General features: G+C 46.8%; 1 protein-coding gene across 1 annotated transcript in view; it reads right to left on the reverse strand.

Moving 5' to 3' along the window:
* SPTBN5 (spectrin beta, non-erythrocytic 5) overlaps positions 1–19,420 on the reverse strand; it is an 85,693-nt gene extending 66,273 nt beyond the window's left edge. The window contains exons 1-13 of the mRNA XM_069105667.1: positions 19,298–19,420; positions 18,557–18,724; positions 16,371–16,487; positions 13,644–13,801; positions 12,025–12,253; positions 10,662–11,293; positions 8,581–8,719; positions 7,449–7,681; positions 6,372–6,525; positions 4,988–5,188; positions 4,365–4,571; positions 1,981–2,179; positions 863–996 (exon numbers count right to left, since the gene is read on the reverse strand). Coding sequence (XP_068961768.1) covers positions 863–996; positions 1,981–2,179; positions 4,365–4,571; positions 4,988–5,188; positions 6,372–6,525; positions 7,449–7,681; positions 8,581–8,719; positions 10,662–11,293; positions 12,025–12,253; positions 13,644–13,801; positions 16,371–16,487; positions 18,557–18,724; positions 19,298–19,408 — 2,682 coding nt within the window. The 5' untranslated portion in view covers positions 19,409–19,420. The remainder of the gene's footprint in view (positions 1–862; positions 997–1,980; positions 2,180–4,364; positions 4,572–4,987; positions 5,189–6,371; positions 6,526–7,448; positions 7,682–8,580; positions 8,720–10,661; positions 11,294–12,024; positions 12,254–13,643; positions 13,802–16,370; positions 16,488–18,556; positions 18,725–19,297) is intronic.
* Positions 19,421–20,121: the final 701 nt, after the last annotated feature.

Consider the following 20,121-nt stretch of genomic DNA (forward strand, 5'->3'; position numbering starts at 1 on the left):
GTGATCTCCTGGGTGCCCCAGCGGACAGATCGCCGTGAGGGCATCTGCCTGGTTCCCTGGTTCCTTGGTCTTTCACATAAGGGATTCATCAGTGATGTCACCTGTGATGACAGAGGGCTAATGTGACCAGTGACCAGTGACCAGCTTCCCCAGAAGAATGAAGTTTCATGTGTAAGTGTGTGTGTTTAGTAGACAGAATGCCAGTCTTTCTAAATAATTAATTTGTTTTCAATTAACAAGCCTTTATTTTTTCCCTCTCAATCATTCCCATCCCTTTCTCCCAATTGAACAAAAGGAAGAAAGAAAACAAATACCCATTGTCAAGCAAGCAAATCCCCTCTTACCTCATGTCTAGAAATGCATCTATCAGAATGAGGTTGGGTTGGGTTTTTTGGTTTGTTTTTTTGAGACTGGCTTCTTTCTCTGGCCCAGACCAGACGTGCAGTAGCACTCATGGATCTAATCCCACTGCTGATTGGCGCATCTTTAATCAGCCAGATGGCCTAGCTCCTGAGGGCTTACCACATTGGTGCCAGACTTATAGCAGACTGACCAGACGGCCTTTAGCCCTGCTGCAGCTCAGAATCCTGAGCTGGAGTGATCCACCAGCCTCAGTCTCCCCAGTATTGGCATGAGCCATGAGAGCGGAGCATGTCCAAGCTCTGGTGCCCATCAGCAGTCAGAATGAACCCATGAGTAGCCCCTACATTTTTAGTCTGGGCCAGATAAGGAGGCCCTATCTCAAAAAACAAACAAAACCCCCCAAGGTCATTCTGTGAGACATACATTTCTAGAAACAACCAAAAAGGGAATTTGCTTGGCTTGACTATGGGTGCACAGAATGAGGCTTCTGAAGCCGTACCTGGTCGAGTTCTGTGATGTAGCTTATTGGCACTTCTGCCTGGCAACCTTCTGGGTCCTTAAGCCTCCACATGGAAGAACTTGTCTTGTTCACCAGCTCCAGGATGTCTCCCCGGGTCCAGGTGAGGTTCTCCCCTATAGAGAGAAGCGTTCTGAGCATAGCATAGGGTGGAGGGAGGAGGGGAAGCCAAGAGTCAGTAGTCCCTCTTTTAAATCAATCAAACAATCACAAGTATTATTGACTATGTAACTAACACTGTACTGGGAGCTGAAGTGAGCATATATAGTCCAAGTGTTGCTATGGTCCTTGCCCTGGAGATTAGTCTCTTTTAGTTAGTGGTAGGGAGTTTGTGGCTGCCTTCCTGGGGAACTGGTGTAGAGGGAAAGTAGTGGATATTAATCAACCAAACAACAAGAATATATTAAGCTGGGGCGGCCAGGTAGCACAGCGAGTAAGAGCACCGGCTCCAGTGTTGGGATGACCTGGGGATCAAATCTGGGCTCAGACACTTAGCACCCACCCAGAAACACCTGGCCGTGTAACCTTGAGCAAGTTACTTAGCCCCGATTGCTTAAAAAAAAAAAAGAATATATTAAGCACCACTATATACCACAAACTATGCTAAGTAATGCAGATAGGAAGTCAAAAATGAGCTATTCACTGCTCTTGGGGGGCTTTTTATTCTACCAGAGAAAGAACATGTACACGTATAATAAGTATGTATGAAAAAAGGCAAAATAAATGCCAAGTGATTTGAGTTGAGGGAGAGTATCCCTTATCCTGGCCACACTGCTTGGCACATCAATGTTGACTGATTGATAGTAGCTGGGGGTGGGGAATGGATGGTGATAGGCCCTCGTGGGAGATGGTGCTCCAGTTGCATCTTGAAGGAAAGTTAGAGATGAACATTTCTAAGGAACACCCCCAGTCAGGTTTTTGCCCTGAGGCAGTGTGAGAGACGGGTTATCAGCTTCATTGGAGCCTTGGGAGACATCATATTTTTCTAGTCTCCAGGGGTCTAACCCCAACCCCACCCCACCCTCCCCCAAATTCCAGAGGCAGCAGAGACATGTGGGCCTTAGGCAGGGTCAGGCTGAGGAGGCTGTTTTTCTACTCACACTTTTCTGACCAGATGGGGAAGGAGCCCATAGTACCCTCAGGGCCCGTTCTTCGACCCCAGGTACCTCTGTATGTGAAACGCATCCTGACCCAGGCCTGATGGCCAGCCACTGCTGAAGCTGCTGAGTTCTGTGTCCAGCCCTGGGTCTTCCTAGTTCCATCCCCATCCATCTGATTCCAGCCTTCCTGGCTCTCCACCTGGAGGAGGGGATACTCTGACCAGAGCTCCAAATAGGCCTCTTGTCACTCACCACTTCTTCCTGGGCTGAAACCTGTGGAGAGGCCACCCCTCCCCTCTCCCCTCTCCCCTCTCTTTCCCTCCTCTCTGTTTCTGTCTCTCTCTCTCTCCCCCCGCCCCCCTTCATCCGTTACCCAGAAGACTGGTGGTATAAAGATTCTGAACAAGGTGAGGAGCTACAGGCTATAAGTAATTGGGTTAAAAAATATTAAACCCTCAGAGAAACTAGTTGGCATAGTGGAGAGAGCCTTGGACTGAGAGTCACAAAGGTTCAAATCCTGCCTCTGTCCTACCTCTGACATGAGCCATGAAATCACTTAACTTGTCTAAGCCTCAGTTTCCTCATCTGTAAGATAAAGGGGCTTAGACAAAATAACTTCAAAAGTCCTTTTTAGCTCTAAATCTTTGATCCTGTTATATTGTATCTACTCTGTGCCTTACAAGGTGTTGAATACTTTGGGGATAATAATTTAAGTACTTAAGCAGAGTGTAGAGAACTGGGCTCTGGCCCAAGGGGCTGGCATCTGGTGGGGAGGGGTGTACACTTTCTCCTGCCTTGCTTAGAAATTCTCTACTGACCCTCAATGCTCCTGAACCAGCAGGTCCATTGGTCCTGGACAACAGGACCAGTGAGGTCCTATTGCTTTATGTGAATTATTTCTACTGGTATTTACCATATTTCAAAACAAACCATTAGTCTGGGAGCTCCTCCAAGGGCAGGGACTGTCCTTTGACTCTGTTTGCATGTCTGTTGCTTAGCATAGTACTTGCACACAGTAGGAACTTGGTGAATGTTTATTGACTGACCAAAGCATCTTAGTACATTATGAAAACAGTTTTGAGCTAGAGGATCACCTGAAGAGATCTCAGGAACCCATGTAACACTTGGAGAATTGCTGGTGCAAAGGAAAAGGCTCAGTCTAAGCCTCAAAGGGCAAGTAAGGTGGACCATCAAGAACGATGAATTCAAAGGTCACAGGAGCAGAGCTCTAGAGCAGGTCACTGACCTTAGAGGTCACCGAGTCTGATTCCTTCATTTTATTAATGAGAAGTCTGAGGCTAGGATGGGTGGGAGCCCTAGGTTTTCTTCAGTCAAAATTCAATGCTGTATATAAGGTGTGAGAAAATAATTAATAATAGATAAAATAACTAATAACTCACATGCACATAGCACTTAAAGGTTTGCATGCTCTCATCTGATCCCCCTTACCTTTTTGTGAGATAGATGAAATTTTCATTACTTTCATTTTATTTTATTTTTTTGGAGGGGAGAAGGCAAGGCAATTGGGGTTAAGTGACTTGCCCAAGGTCGTACAGCTAGTAAGTGTATCAAGTGTCTGAAGTCAAATTTGAAATCAGATCCTCCTGACTCCAGGGCCTGTGCTCTATTCACTGTGCCACCTAGCTGCACCTAAAGGACAGGGATTTTTTTTTTTCCTACTTCATTTTAGAGATGAAGCTAAGAAACTAAGGTAGATGGAGGTTAGGTGACTTGCCCAGGGTCATACAGCTAGTAAGTATCTCTGGTGGAATATGAATATCAAGTCTTCCAGAGGCAGAAGAAGATTTAATAAAGGAATCATGTTTCAATTATTTCTGGAATCAAAAGATCATCTATTTAGAACTAAAAATGACTTTAGAGATAATCTTGTCCAACCCAACCATTTTGCAGATAAGGAAACTAAGGCTCAGAGTGGGGAGGTAATTTTCCTAGCCTCACAAAAGTAATCAGAAGCAAAGCTAGGATTTGATCCCAAATCCTCTAACTTGAATTAACCAGATGGCACAGGGGATAGAGCACTGGACCTGGAGTCAGAAAGATCTGAGTTCAAATCTGGTCTTGGACACTTGCTAGCTGTGTGACCTTGGGCAAGTCACTTAACTCTGCCTCAGTTTCCTTATCTGTAAAATGAGCCAGAGAAGGAAATGGCAAACCATTCCAGTCTCTTGGTCAAGAAAACCCCAAATTGGGTCACGAAGAGTTGGACATGACTGAAATCACTGAACAACAACAATGTCTGACTTCCAATCCAATCCATTCCATTAGGCTGCTCTGCTGTGAACAGTTTGTAGCTCTGAGATCATTTTTCAGTCCTCCCCGGGGCCTTTGATCTGATCGCATCCCAACAGCTCCAGAGTGATTACCATGAGCGGAGCTTGGGTGGCGGCAGTCTGTGCTTGCTCCTCCAGCCGTCTCACCTCCAGCCCACAGGCCCACACTTCTCGCTCCAGTCGCTGGTGCCGCTGGAGCAGGACGGCCACGCCAGCCCCATTCTTCCCATAGTCCTCACTGGCCAACAGGGACTGCTGCTCCTGCAGCCACGATTCTACCTCACCCACATCTGCAAAATACTAGGGTGGGGGGAACTCAAAAGATAGAGGGAGAGGCCACCAACATGGAAGAGGTGCTTCCTTATGGTGGAATAGTTCTTTTCCAAGGGGCCCGCCTGCTTTTGCCTTTTTGCTTTGCAGGAGGATGCCAGCCCCAGGGTCCTTCTGCCATAGTGACCTTTTCCCTAAAGTCTTTCTTCTCTCACCCCTGTGCCTCCTTCTTGGAACTGTGAGGGCCGGTGCTGTTGGCCACACTGCTGATGGTTGCCCTCTCTCCTGGACTGCACCTGAATTTGACTATTCTCTATTCAACACACCCCAAATACAATTTCCTCTGGAATAAGAATTCTTAGCTACAGTTTGGAGTGGAGGGCAGCAATTGGGAAAGAGAGATCCAGGGCTCCCACCCTTCCCATCCTTTCTCCAAAGCCTTGTACCTGCTTGATGAGCAGGGCAGCCTGGAGACGGGCCAGGAGCTTTGCCATCTTGTCGCGGAGGTGCTGCCACTGGCTGTGGATGGCTTCTGCCCGCTCCCGTGGGTCTGGTTGGCCTGGGTGGCCATGGGGACTCAACTCCTTTGCCTTCCTTGTGATTTCCATGCACACTGCTTGGTGGGAGCTGACTTCAGTCTCCAGGGCCTGACCCAGTAGAGGAGACAATGCAGAAGTGAAAAGTCAGATGATATAATGGGGAAGGGAGGAAGGAGAAGAAATGAGGGCCTGGTGGGGAAGGGGCAAAGTGCTGCTGCTAATTATGATCCTAATGACGTTTGGAAGATCCCCCTACCCTTCTTATTGCCAGAGTTGGAGCAGGAAGTTGGGGCTGGAAGCTGCCACTCCGTTCTCAGAGACAGGAGCTACAGGGTTAGAATTATATCCAGCTGCTCCCTTAAATATTGTTAGTTTGGGAATAATATGATCAGGTTCAATCTAACTTCTTATCCCTCTGTCATTATTGGGGGGGGAGGGAGGACTCCATGGTTTGACTCCTCTCCCATCAAATAATGAACATACAGCAAATAGCAAAGAAATCTACTTATCCAAACCATAGAAAAACAGAAAATCAGAGAAGGTATAAGGGCATCTAGGTGGTGCAGTGGATAGATTCAGGAAAACCTGGATTCAAATCTGACCTCAGACACTTCCTAGCTGTGTGACCGTGGGTAAGTCACTTCACCCTGTTTGCCTCAGTTTCCTCATCTGTAAAATGAGCCAGAGACAGAAATGGCCAACCACTCCAGTATCTTTAATCCCAAATGGGGTCTGAAGCGGGGTTGGCCTCTTCCATCTTCTCTCTAGTCACTGGAAGACAGAAGCAGCCAAAGTGATTCAACACTTGGAGATCCCTGAAGCTTGAGGAGTCCCAAAGGTGACTGACCAAGAACTGAAATGCTCTCCCTTTCACCAGCTCTGCCCTGCCCTGCGTGAGTGGCAGGGAATTCATCTCCATCAATAAGGACAGAGTCCCATGCCAATGGGCCTTGAGACAGGGCTTATATTCTCTTTGCCTCATTTGATCCTCACCCCTTTGTGAGGTTTCTGCTCTTTTACAGATTTTATAGATGAGGAAACTGAGGCACAGAGAGGTTAGTTAGGTGACTTGCCCAGGGCCACACAGCTAGTATCTCAGGTGGACTTTGAATTTACTGCCTTTCAGGGGACAGAGGCATGAGGCACAAGAGATTACAGAGCTGGAAAGGGATGGAGGAAGGAAGAAAAGGAAAGTGAAAGGAGGGGCAGGGTCCACAGTGAGACCAGAAAAGAGGAAAGAGGGGAGATTAAGGCAGTTAGGAGGACCATAGGTAGAGACTGGAGCAAGCACCTTATATTTCCATAGAGACGCTGTGATCTGGCCCAGGTCCCGACCGAAGGAAGCCACCTGAGTTAGCTGTATTCTCTCTCTGAGCCAGGATTCTTCTTCCTCACAGCTGTTCAGGAACTCAGCCTGCTGCAAGGCCTGCTCCAGTAGGGCCCGCCTGGGAGAAAGGCCAGTCCAGGGGGCTTAGGAGGCAGCAGTAGTAATAATAACAATAGAATAGCATTCCAAGGTTTGCAAAACACTTTATGTATAATTTGAAGTAGGGTCTATGATTATCTCATTTTACAGAATCACCTGAGATAGAGAAAGGTTAAAGGGCTTCTCCAGGGTTACACAGCTAGTAAGTGTCTTAGGCAGAATTTGAACTCAAGTCTTCCTGACTCCAACTCCTAGCTGCCAATAGAGAGAATGGAGCCCCATATGTGGATAGAGCAGTCCGGCCCACCCTCAGAAAGGTCGCATCTCTTGTTGAAGGCCTTGGAGACAGGAAGGGAAATGCCACTGGGGAACAGAGAAGAGTCGAGGGAGAGATGCTTAGGGCATTGACATTGGTTTGAGCGGGGTGGCATGTTTCTCAGCATCCCAGACCAGCTTTAGATGAGAAATAGGGAGCTCTGAGGTTGGTCAAGAATGTGACAGGGTTGGGGCGGCTAGGCAGCCCAGTGAATAGAACATCAGTCCTGGAGTCAGGAGGACCTGAGTTCAAATCCAGACTCAGACACTTAACACTTACTAGCCATGTGACCTTGGGCAAGACACTTAACCCCAATTGCCTTGCCTTCCCCCCTCCAAAAAGAAAAAAAAAAGAATGTGACAGAATTGTTTGTCCTTTGTTTTCAAAGAGGACCCTGACATCAGGGAGGTGATGCCAAGACTTGTAGGTAAATTGGATTGAAGTGAGGGAGGGCTGTGCAGAGTCACCAGCCTCACTTTCTCCTCCAGAGCCATCTGGGTCCAGTGGTCAGATACAGATCAGGGCAACTGAAGATGGCCCAGGATGCAATGGGAGACCAGGACCTTTTCAAGCTGAGGTCTTTTAACAGGTCTCCATAGGGGAATGGGTGGAGAATGGGTTCTCACCTGGCTCTGATGAGTAAAACCAAGCTCTGGTAGACCTGTGACAAGCCCCAGGCTCGGATCTGCAGCCCATCCAGGTGGGGGCCTGGATCAGCGCTCAGCTGTGTGGTCCTTTGGACAAGGTGACTCACAAGGGCACTCTGGGAGGAGACTCGTGCCTCCAGCACCTCGTGTCTCTGCAGAAGCTCCACCACCTCGGCTAGGTGCTGCCCGCAGACCGCCGAGCTTGCCAGCACCTGGGGCCGGACAGCCACCGTCACTGCAGTGCCCAGCAAGGGGCTCCCAGCCCCAACTGCTGCCCCCAGGGTCAGTGCCTCAGTTAGGTGATGCACCCCATACGAGAGTGAGGACCAGCGAGTGACCCTGGGGCCGATGGTGTAACAGCACCGTGCCCAGGGCAATATCCTGGTTCTTGTTGGAATAATTAATAAGAGCAGAATAACAAAGCTAATACTTATTCAGGGCATTCCAAAAATCTTGCTGTTTCTTTTAAAGTCCTATTAGCTGAGAGTGCTATATCGATATTTTTTATTTTTGGTTGAGGTACAATATTAGTATTTTTATGAATTTATTAGGGTTTGGGATTTTAAGTTGTATTAGCTTAAAAGTATACTAAGACCTCTGGCACACCCTGTATATTATATCAAGGTTTACAAAGTGCTTTACATATATTACCTTAATTGATCCTTATAGCAAACCTATAAGGTAGGTCCTGTTGTTATTCCCATTTTACAGATGAGGAAACTGAGGCACAGCAGTTACATGACTCACCTAGGGTTTCATAGCTGGTGAGTGTCTGAGAAAGGTTGTGAATTCAGGTCTTCCTGCCTCTTAATTCAGTGCTCTAAATTTTGTTTAGTTATTTCAGTCATGTCTGACTCTTTGTGACCCATTTTGGGGGTTTCTTGGCAAAGATACTGAAGTAGTTTGCCATTTTCTCCTCCAGCTCATTTTACAGATGAGGAAACTGAGGGAAACAGGGATAAGTGACTTGCTCAGGGTCACACAGCTAGTAAGTGCCTGAGGTCAGACTTGAATTTGGGTCTTCCTGAGTCTAAGCCTGGCACTCTAGCCACAGCATAACCTAGTTGCCAAAATACCATGGACCTAACGGGCTGCGTTCCTTGGATATGACCTGTAGCTCTTTCAGCTCTTCATCAGCTGCATCGACCTCTTGAAGCAGCCCCAGCACCACCTGAGAGTTGGCCAGATGCTCCTTCCTTTCATGAAGCCCTCCAAGGAGCCGCTCCCAGCGCTGAGAGATCTCCTTCTGCCTGGAGAGGATACAAGAGGAGGGGTGGGAGCAAGAGGAAGCCATCTGGGTCCAGAGCTAGGTATGGGAGTGGAGAGGGCCTGGTGTGTACTGCTGGTAGCCCCAGGGACTCTGGGAATGACCCCCCAAAAGTCAGAGGAGCCTTGCCCCTTGTTTTGTGCCCCTTGCCATGCCTACGTCAAGCCCTCGTCTGTAAATTGAGAATCAGAATCAGATGAGTCAGTCCTTAGGACAAAGGCCCGGAGAGGTTAAGTAATTTGGCTGAGGTCACATAGCAGTAACAAAACTGGGATTCCAACCTCATGTCATTCCCACCCCCCAAATCCCTCAGACCAAATCCTTTCTTATTTCCACCTGGGTCATTTTCTCACCTGCCATCTTGCCTCATGCTCTGGATGTCTTAATTCTACCAACTCCAAAACCCTTCTTCTGGTCCCCAGCTGTCCTGACTGATGAGGGTCTCACCTGGCCTGCTTATTTCAGGTGTAACCAAGCAATAACTTTACTTTTCAGTGCCCCCTTCACCTAAGTGGTGAGTCCCCTACTCCACCCCCTTCCAATTCTGGAACCACAGGCAAATCTGTACTGCCACTGTTCCTGGAAAGGATACACTATTTTGCTACCTTATAACCAAACCTGTAACTTTCCAAACCAAAAATGCCCTTCCCTGGTCACCAATCACCTATATGTGTCACCAATCACCTACATGTTCTCCTTATTAGAAATAAGACAGGGCCAATTTCTGCTTTTTTTAAAAAATTCCCCCATGGGAATATAGTAAGCCTTTAATAAATGTTTTTTTTTCCTTTCTTTCATTGACTTATCCATTCACTTATTCACTACACTAGAGATGAGATGAGGGATGAATTAGACAATGCAGATAGAAAGGTCTTACTGGTCTACACCTGCCTTGGGGCTCTTATTGGTCAGCTAGTGTGTGTTGAAGAATGTCATCATGGCAGAGTGGTCCTAACCGTCACGGATATAATTTGTTCTGCATCCTAGGCCCTCATTTCTGGGCCTTCTCACTAAATATGCCCTTCCTCTAAGACAGGGGGTTCATAACCTGAGGTCTGTGACCTTGATTTTTAAAAATATCTTGATAATTGTATTTTAATATAATCAGTTTCATTTGTATTTCTATGTATTTTATTTAGTAGAATTTGAGTTTTAAAAATCTCTTGATACCTGTATTTTAATATAATTAGTTTCTTTTATGTTTCTATGTATTTTATTTTGTAGATAGAGCCCTGAGCCTGGAGTTAGGAAGATATGAGTTCAAAAGTGATGTCAGACACTTAGTAGCTATGTAACCATGGGTAAATCACTTAACCTCTGTTTGCCTCAGTTTCCTCACCTGTAAAATGGGGATAATAATAGTACCTACCTCCCAGGATAGTTGTGAGGATCAAATGGAATCACAGTTGTGCTCAGCACAGTGCCTGGCCTCAATAAGCGCTATATGAATGTTAGCTACTATTATTAGCTAGCTATTACTGAGAAGGGTTCAGAGCCTTTGACATAAAAAAACTAAGAATTCTTCTTCTGAGACAAGACTCAGGCATCTATTGGCAGTGTCTCTTCTAATAAAATCATTCTCACAAAGATGTAAGAAGCTTAATGGATTACCCTCTTTCAGAGGTATTTTAATTTAAAGAGAGTTGACCTAGAGGGTAGGTGCTAATGTTAAAGGAATGGTGAAAGAGTCATGGTACCCTAGTGAGGATTCCCTTATGGTATGTGTTGGATCAGACAGCTGCTGAGTGAGTATGAATTTCAGGCATCCCTGGGAGAGATATGTCTATGGGAGTTTTCCTAGCCGTCTATTAGAAATGTGTTTGGGGAGGTTTCCCCTGTGGTCTTGTGGGGGGCTGGAGAGGGGACCCTGAGGGCTGGGGAGGTCAGGGTGAAGTGGGCTGGGGGAGGGAGGAAAGGACCCTCACCTTCGGGTCACATCTGAGCAGCCATGGTAGTGCTCCTGCTGCAGGAAGGAGGCGATCTCAGCCAAGGCCTGGAAGCGGCCCTCCTGGGGCAGCACATCTGCCTCCAGTGACCCCAGCTTCTGGACAGCAGCACTCAGTTGGGCAGAGCTGGGCACTGGGGTGCCCAGCTGGTTCAGCACCTGCTCCACCTCCACCAGGAAGCTCTCCCGGAGGGCCGCCTTGCGCAGGAAGCGTCGGGCCAGCGTCTCCAGCCTCTCCAACCTCAGCAGCTGTTGCTGTAGGGCCTGCTCCCGGCGGGCCTCAGCCCTCTCCAGCGCTGCCCAGCGCCTGGCCAACTCCCCAGGCCCCAACCCCTCGGGGGGCAGGAAAGCCCGGCGGTTCTGGGCCCGGAGGGCAGTGCTCAGACGGAACAGCAGCGCCTCGGCCGCCCCTCGCTGCTCTAGCCGAGGGGGCTTCTCCTCCTTGCGGAAGGTGGCGAAGGCAGCCAGCAGCTGACGCATGGCAGGCAGGGTGTCCGGGAAACGTCGCTCCTCAAGCTGGGCCACCCGCTCGGTGATCCAGCCCAGCAGGTCTGACACTATCTGCTTGTACTGAGCCTGTAACTTGGCTGTCTCTTGTAGCTGCTGCAGGATCTGGGACAGAGGGAAGGAAAAAGTCAGGAATGAATGGGCTGGGCTGGGCTGGGCTGAGGGCAGGGGCAAGCTGTCCTCTTCAGGATGGCTCGCTCAGCCCTTGCAGCGAGGACCACACGACCACTCCCACAGTGACTCTCTCCTACTCTTGCAATGCAAACATTTTAAAAACATCACCTGTCCCACAGACCAGGTGCTCGATTGTCCTACAAGGTCACCTACTGCTACCCTCACTCAGGCACAGGGAGGGCAGCTAGGAAGAAGGGAAAGGAACTTGACCCTGCCTTCTCCCTCATCTGTGGAGGTTGGCATCCCTGATCCTTTCCCTGCCCATACAGACTCTCTGCCCCACTTATTCCCTATTCTGTCTCCTCCCCTCCTCCAGCAGCTCAAGGCTACTCACTCAAATGTCCCCAAGGGACACGTACCCTGACAATAGCAGCCCCAGGCCTCATGTTCTGCCACCTCCCCCAGCAGCTGATGGGACCAAAAAGATTCATGGCTTCTGCTCAGAGAGGGGTTTTCCCCTTTCCCGTTCACTCCAAAGTGGGCCTTTGCCCTTGCTGACTCTCCCTTTTACTTTCTGCCACAGTACTGCCTGGCAATCCTCTTAGGGAATTAGTGACCTCAGGGCTGAGGAGGAAGAGTGAAGGGAGGAGGGGGAAGGGCACAGTTGAGCAATTACCCCCCCCCCATTTCCTATAGCCATCTTCCCACCCTTCCACACTGACCTTGGACAGTCTCTTCTGGACAGTCTGTCCCTGGTGTAGGTGGGAGAAATAGTGATAGTAGAGAGAGATATAGGTCATGATGGAGCGCTCCTCTGGCTGGGGAACAGCGACATCCTCGGGGTCAAGCAGCCTAGATATGCCCAGATCTCTGTGGGCCACTTCAAAAGCATTCTCCAGGTTGTGTAGGGGGTGTTCTGGCCGCAGGGAGCTGTACCTGATCAGGTCAGGCCTGTGGGAGGTTGGCAGGAGATTGTGACCTAGGGAATGACGAATGCCAGGGCCCAAGAAGGGGGACAGGAGGGCTATGGAGAGAGCCCAGCTGAGCTCGCCTGGGCCTAGAATAGCCTACCCATTTGTCAAGCGGGGCATATATATGCCCTTCTGCCCACCCAAGTATGGGATAAGTCACTCTATCAGAATCACAGAATTTTGGAGTTAGAAGGGACCTAGGTGGCCCTCTAGGCCAACTCATACCTGAAAAATAAGCTCTCCTATAAAATTAATAGTAAAGATAAGTTCTCTGCCTACCCAAGCATGAATTAAATTACTCTATCATAGAATCACAAAATTTCAGAGGTGGAAAAGACCTAGGTGGCCATCTAGTCCAATTTGTACCTGAAAAAGAATCCCTCCCATAAAATAAGAATGATAATAGCTAGCATTTTATAGCACTTTGAGGTTTGCAAAGCATTTTACATATGTGTTTTCATTTGAGCCTCACAACAGCCCTCTGCTGTTTGATAGATAATAGTTATCTCCATTTTGCAATGAGGAAACTGAGCCTGAGAGAGCTGAAGTGACTAGAACAAGGTCACACAGCTAATAAGCATCCAAAGCCAGGCTTGCACTCAGGTCTTCCTGACTCTAGGTCCAACAAACAGTCCATTCACTGCTCCACCTAGCGACCCTACCTGATGAGTGGTCACAAAACTTTTCCTTGAAGACTGGACTTCAATTGAGGGAGAAACTGAGAAAAATGCCAAAGACAAATTTTTCCAGGTTCACGGTGTTGCCCAGGGCAGAGCTAGCCCACAAGATTGAACTGGGAGCCAGGAACTCACATATTGATCACTCCCCCACTGGCCCTGCCCTTCCTTGCCCCTTCTATGCTAACTATTCCCTCATTTCATAGTGGATGGAGCACTGAATTTGGAGCTGGGAAAGTCCAGGTTCCATTTTCATCTCTGACACTACCTATATGCCCATGAACAAGTGACTTAACCTCTCTAAACTCTACCCATTTTGCAGATGAGGATAATAATACCTCACAGGATTTTTGCGAGGCTCAAATGAGATGTTTGTAAGATGCTTGCAATATTTTAAAGTACTATGTAAACATCAGCTGTTATTATCCTGGTGTCCCCTGTGCCTCTGCCTCCATGACCAGTCTCTACCCAATGACCAGATTGTATAATGAGGGAAGTGGGGGAGGGCCGGCTGGCCTTCAAAGAGAGCTAGGCATTTTCCCAGGCATGCTTTCCCTCCTCCTCCTTGCCCTCAGTGCCTATTCCTAGACCTGACAGAATTAAAAATGGTCCTAGAGTTCAATGAGAAGGAGGCAGAGGTCTATATCGGGCCAGTGGAAAGAAAGTGGGAGAACAGGGTGCCTGTTTTCTGACCTGTGGGCATGAATGAGGGCATTAAAGCCTAGCCCGTCGCTCCAGCTGCGAGAGAAGTCCGTGATGTTCACATTGGAGTAGCCAGCTGTCTTCCGCTGGCACCAGACCAGCAATGCCTCCTTAGCAGACAGCTGATCAGCACTGGCCCCAAATTCCTCCTGGTAGAACAGGAATGAGCTCAGAGGAGGGGGGAGCAGGCCTGGGGTCAGAGAGGACATCCCTCTTCTCTTCCCCCTCCCCCAGTCTTATGCTTGGCAGTACTTTATAACACTATTACTAATAGTAATGATTTATACGAAAACTTCAAGGTCCTCAAAGTACTTTACATATATTATATATTCAACATGTATATTGGAGGCAGCTGATGATACAGTATATATAGCACTGGGCAGTGAGTCAAGAAACCTGAGTTCAAATCTGGCCTTGGACACTTACTAGCTGTATGACCCTGGCAAGTCACTTAACCTCTGTTTGCCTCAGTTTCCTCACCTGTAAAATGGGAAATAATAACAACACCTACCTTCTAGGCTTGTTATGAGGATCAAATGAGAAAATAATTGCAAAAGTGCATTGCACAGGGCGGCTAAGTGGCACAGTGAATAGAGCACTGGCCCTGGAGTCAGAAGGACCTGAGTTCAAATCCAGCTCCAGACACTTAACACTTACTAGCCGTGTGACCTTGGGCAAATCACTTAACCCCAATTGCCTTGTCTTCCCCCCTCCAAAAAACAAACAAACAAAAAAAGTGCATTGCATATAAATATTAGTCATTATTACCATCTCATTTGGTTCTTATAACAACGTTATGAGATAGGTGCTATTATTATCCCCATGAAAAAACTGATGATGAGGGAAGTTAAAGCATTTGCTGAAGGTCACACAGTTAGTAAGTATCTAAGGTAGGATTTGAACTCTGCACTTCCTAACTCCAGGCCCAGCCTTCTATCTATCCCATTACGTAGCCACCTCAAATATTTCTTCCTTTCTATTTGAACTGAGATCCCGGCTGAATTCCTGGCATAGATAAGGATTTAGGATTAGAGAACCTGGTGATACAAAAATGTAAGTAGTTAAATCTTAAAATGTAATATTTAAAGAGTAATATCCATATTTTGGAGGGGAGAATGATTGGGGGGGGGGTGGGCCTGTGATTTCATTGGTGCAGAGAATTCCCAAGGACAAGCTCCTCTTCTGCCAATGCAGGTAGGTAACTGTCTTGCAAATCAGAGTACAGACTTTAGACTGTAACAGTCCAGAACTTCTCTGAACCAATTGTTAGGAGAGGAGAAAATGCTTACAAACAACAACTGCATCTTATGACGGTTTCTTTTTTGTTTTTTTTAGAGAGGGGAAGGTAGGGCAATTGGGGTTAAGTGACTTGCCCAAGGACACACGATTAGTTTTGTGTGTGTGTGTGTTAAGTGTCTGAGGCCGGATTTGAACTCAGGTTATCCTGACTTCAGGGCCCGTGCTCTATTCACTGCACCACAGCCGCCCTGACAAGTTTTCTTAATCCAGGGTCCATGAACTTAATTTTTTTCTGTAATTCTCTGCATTATATTTTATGCATTTGTAAACATTATTCTGAGAAGAGGTCCATAGGGCTTTAAACTATATGGGCAAAGGGGTCCATGACACACAGAAAGGTAAGAATCCTTGTCTTAGAAAGTTGCCTGAGGAAGAAAGAGATTAAATGACTTGCCTAGCATCACTGTAGAAAGGGGAAGCATTCTTCTCCCAGTTTCTCCCACAAAAAATTAAGAGTCCAAGAGAGTTGCCTTGGGGTATGGAGAGGTTTTTTTTTTTAGGCAGTTGGGGTTAAGTGACTTGCCCAGGGTCACACAGCTAGTAAGTGTCTGAGGCCAGATCTGTACTCAGGAAGAGGAGTCTTCCTGACTCTAGGCCACTGTACCTAGGTTCACATCCTGCCACATACATACATGCACACACATACATACACAAATACATGTATACACACATGTATGTATGTACATACCCATACCCATATATGTCATTATATATCCTACCATATATAGATATATATTATGTGTATGTATGTATGTATGTAAATTTGAGACAAACATGGTTAAGAAATTTGCCCAGGGTCCCACAGCTAGTAAGTGTGTGAGTCTGAATTTGAACTCAGGTCCTCCTGACTCCAGGGCTGGTGCTCTATGCATTGTGCCACCTAGCTGCCCCCAAGTGTCTTGCTTAGAGTCACATATACAGTATGTATCAGAAATGGGCCTTGAACCCAGGTCTTCTGGGCTCCAAATCCAGCTTTCTATCCCCAATCCTCTGCTTCTCAAAATGAGGTAGATAACTAAGGCTCAGGGGTCACCCCTTAGTTCTCAGTCAAAACAGTTTTCCCATAAGCCATTGAAAGAGGCCTTGACTTAATGGATATATTCTCCCCTGAAGTCTACCTCAAACTTTTATGCAGATGACAGAACATAACGACACAAATAATAACAACATCTACGAACAGGTGCTTCTTTTCTCTTTTGTCCTTGGGGTACAAGAGGAAAGGAGCCGAATTCTGTGTGAGTCTGGGGGCCTAGGGAGGAAGTGGCAGAAGCCAGACTTCCATCATCAGGCTATGGAATAGCTACGTCCACATAAGGTTCAAAAAGGAGAAAGGGGAGGTGTGACCAGGGAGAGATGGAGGCCAGGAAAGGAGAAGTGGCGGGGGGGGGAGGAGAACAGAGAGGTGGGTCTGAGTGGTACCTTGTCCAGGGAAATGTCAGAGATCTGGAAACGCAGGATGATGACCCAGATGAGCCCAAGGATGAGTGTCTGGTCCCCATCTACGATGTTCTCTGGACCAATTAGGGGCACTGGAACCTGTAGAGTCATTTACAGGAGGAGTCATGATGGATCCTGATGGGAAGGGGTTGGTGGAGGAGCAGTGGAGACTTATTGGGCTTTCAGAACTTAGGGGATCCATGTGTTGAATAATACACATATATTATGTGTATATATGTATTTAAATTGAGGCAAACATGGTTAAGAAACTTGCCCAGGGTCCCACAGCTAGTAAGTGTCTGAGGTTGGATTTGAACTCAGGAGGAACCACCGAAGGGGGGGACACACTAATCCCCCATCCTCATTGGCCAATCCTGCCTCTTTCCCATCATTCTTTTCATTTCAGGATGTAGTGGAAAAAACACTAACTGTTGAGTCCTTTTGAGTCAAGAGACTTGGGTTAAAAATCCTAGTTTTAATCCTAAATAGACATGAGATCTTGGGCAAGTAATCCTTTAAGCATCGCTTTTCTCATCTTTAACATGGGAATTACTTGCTCTATCTGCCTTACAAAGTTGCTGTTTAAACAACAACTTTTTTTTAGTTCTCAATTACTATTTACATGGTTTTAAGGCTTTAATTAAATGCTTTGCTATTGTACTTGTGGCTCTTACAAGGTCTATGAATAGACACTGTTGCATGGAACAGCACAGTTGTACTGTTCCAAATTCTTATTCTCTCTCCGTCTCTTCTCTCTCTGTCTCTTTTTCTTTCTCTCTCTTGCTCTCCTTTATTCCCTCACTCCCCATCCCATTCCTGGATATATAGTCAGTCCATAGTCAAATCCTTCTCCTCCCTTCCTTTCCAGTCTTTTCCAATAGCTATTTCCTGAAGCCAATCATACCACATTTGTTATTTCTTTAAAATAAGTCCTAGCAGTTTTGAACTTCAGAAAGAAAGCTAGAAAAAGGGTAATGTTGTTACTACTGTGTTAAATTTAATATATGCTTAAAAAAAACCTGTAGATAACAGAAGTCCACAGTGCTACAGACACTCTTTCTTGATCATTGCATAGTAAAAGATAACATATTTGTTGATGATTGTTAAAGTCATAATAAAAAATAAAATTTAAACATTTTTAAAGACAGTTGGACCTGGAATTAGGAAAGACTTGGGTTCAAATCCTGATTCAAGCAATTATTTTGTGATCACGGGCAACTCACTTAAGTTAGCTGAGCCTCAGTTTCCTAATATGTAAAAATAGGCATAATCACCTTTCCAGGCTCCACTCCTTACTCTCAGGATGTTCTCTACCAGCCACAACAGCCTCCTCACCCCTAGATTTCTCACCCCAGAAACACATTTTAACCCAGAGGCCTCTTCCTCTGATTGGCTGTTTCCTCTCAGATCTTCCATTTTAAGGACAGTGCCCAGGCCAGCCTGGCCTGTATTCCTCCCCAGGCTTCACTCCTGCCCTTCTGACCTTTCTCTACCATGCCCCTGTGCGTGCCCCCCTCACCACTCCACTTTTGAGTTTCCTTTTACCTGCGGTCTTCTCCTAGAAGAAGGCATGTTCCTTGAAGGCAGGCCCTGTCTTTCTGCTTGTATTTGTATTCCCAGCACTAAGTACATAAGTGCCTAGTACATAGGGAAGCCCTGATAAGTCCTTTGGCTACTATTCACCTCTAAGGGCTATCATGAGGACCAAATGAGGTAATGCATCTGAAACTCTTTGCAAACTTTAAAGCATTGTATAAATGGTTTATTATAATTATCCTCCTCTTGGCCTTATTCAGCATTGCCTTCCCTTACAGAATGCCCCATTTCCTTTCCTCCCTCCTGCATTCCACAGTTCAAACATCTGGCACTCAGCTGTCAGGATTGCCAAGTAACCCTCCTGACAAAGTGTTCTCTCTTAGAATAGATATTAATAAATCTAAACTCCAATTTAAATTCAGATCATTCTTTCCTGATGTGACTTGAAGTATTCTCAAAGCTACACTTGTGTTGTCAAGGTGGGGGGGGGGATGGTGGAGGAGGTGGGATTGCCCCTGATTTCTGCTGTTCTCCATCTTTCTTTGCCTTCCAAGTCTCAGAGCTAGCTACTGCTCTGAGTTCAGGAAATCACAGTCATGATCACTCTTGAGTCTCTGGGGTTCTGGCCTCACCTTGGACCTCACGAAGGCTAGAGCCCGGCTATTGTTTTCCAGGAAATGCACACGCATTTGTCCCCGGTTGGGCGGGGGCAGCACCTCCCCAGAGATGAGCTCAAGCAGCTTCAGCAGGTGAGTGCCATCTCCCAGCTCAATGTACATATTCTGGATCTTGATGCCAGCCTGGGAAGGGGGAAGCAGAGACAATCAGCCTAGGCTAGCCTTTATCTCTATAACTCCAGGGACTCACAGAGCATCTTGGGCCCTGGGAAGGCTTGTCTACTCCCTTGTTTGCCTCCCTCCAACCAACACACTCAATGGCAGTGCTGGGATTCCTGTGGGGAGAGAAAGGGGTACAGTGGGCATCGGCCCTAAGAGGGCATCCCAAGGGGCAGGGCTTCAGAGGCTGGACATTTTCCTATGGGAAGGGGGGCAGATTTGAAACATGGATCCTAGGATCACAGAACTAGATCTGAAACAGAACTTTGAGGTAATCTAGTCCAATTCTCTTATTTTACAGATAAGGAAACTGAGGCACAGGAAAGCCAAATGAATTGCCCAAAGTCACAAGATAGTGTGGGAAATAGGATTCGAACCCAGCTCCTCTGACTCCAGAGCCAGTGCTCTTTCCCTGGACCACAACCTCCTCCAGATTAAATGACTTGCTCAAAGTCATATAGCTAGGAAGTGGCAGAAAAGGAAGGAGTGCATTGATAGAGAGAGATACAGCTGGGGATGGGGGACAGAAATACTTACCTTGCCATGGTGAAAGATATTGTTGACCCAGTTGGTGAAGGTTTTTTCTTGCACCCTCATGTGTTGTGCCTGTAGCTTACGAACGTGGCCTTGCTCATATTCTGAGTCCATGTTGGGAGTTATGCTGGGGAGACTCACCACCTGGTGATCTTGGGCAAGCTTACACTGTCTTACTGCTCCTGCCAAGGGGAGTGAGAGGGAACCTTCTTCCTATCTTAGGTGCTAGGGAGGGTGGGGCAGACAGATTCACAAGACTGGGGTTCCCATACTCTTAAAAATTTTTTTTAATAAGGAGATAATTTTCAGTTCCTCAAAGCTTTGAGGAAAAGAATCTTCCCTAAAAAGAATCCCTGTAAACTGTAGAAAATGATCATAAAATCAATAAGCCATAGATTTAGAACTGGAAGGGGCCTCAGAGATCATCTAATTTATGGGTTCTTCACCTGGGATTTTTAGTATTCTAATGACTGTATTTCGATCTGATTGGTTTCCTCTATAATCCTAGGTATTTAATTTTGTGCATTTAAAAGTATGATTCTGAGGGTCCATAGACTTGATTAAGATTACAAAAGGGGTCTATGCAAAAAAGATGAACTCTTCCTCCCCAATCTAGCCCAAATCTCTCATTTTACAGATGAGGAAACTGAGGCCTCATTTTACAGATGAGAAGGGATGGGGGAGAGAGAAGTATGTGGTATTAAGAATTAGAATGGGGATTTATCAGTATATTGTGATCTACTTAGGGGATCCCAGCCCTAGAAGGTGCCCAACATCCCTTTTATCCCATCCTTGTTCAGGGTTTCCTTTGGCCCATGCAGGGTCTC

The sequence above is a fragment of the Petaurus breviceps genome, unplaced genomic scaffold (assembly GCF_028583685.1).
Source record: "Petaurus breviceps papuanus isolate PSGF00001 unplaced genomic scaffold, PetGlider_PUasm1.0 77, whole genome shotgun sequence".
Lineage (NCBI taxonomy): Eukaryota > Metazoa > Chordata > Mammalia > Diprotodontia > Petauridae > Petaurus > Petaurus breviceps.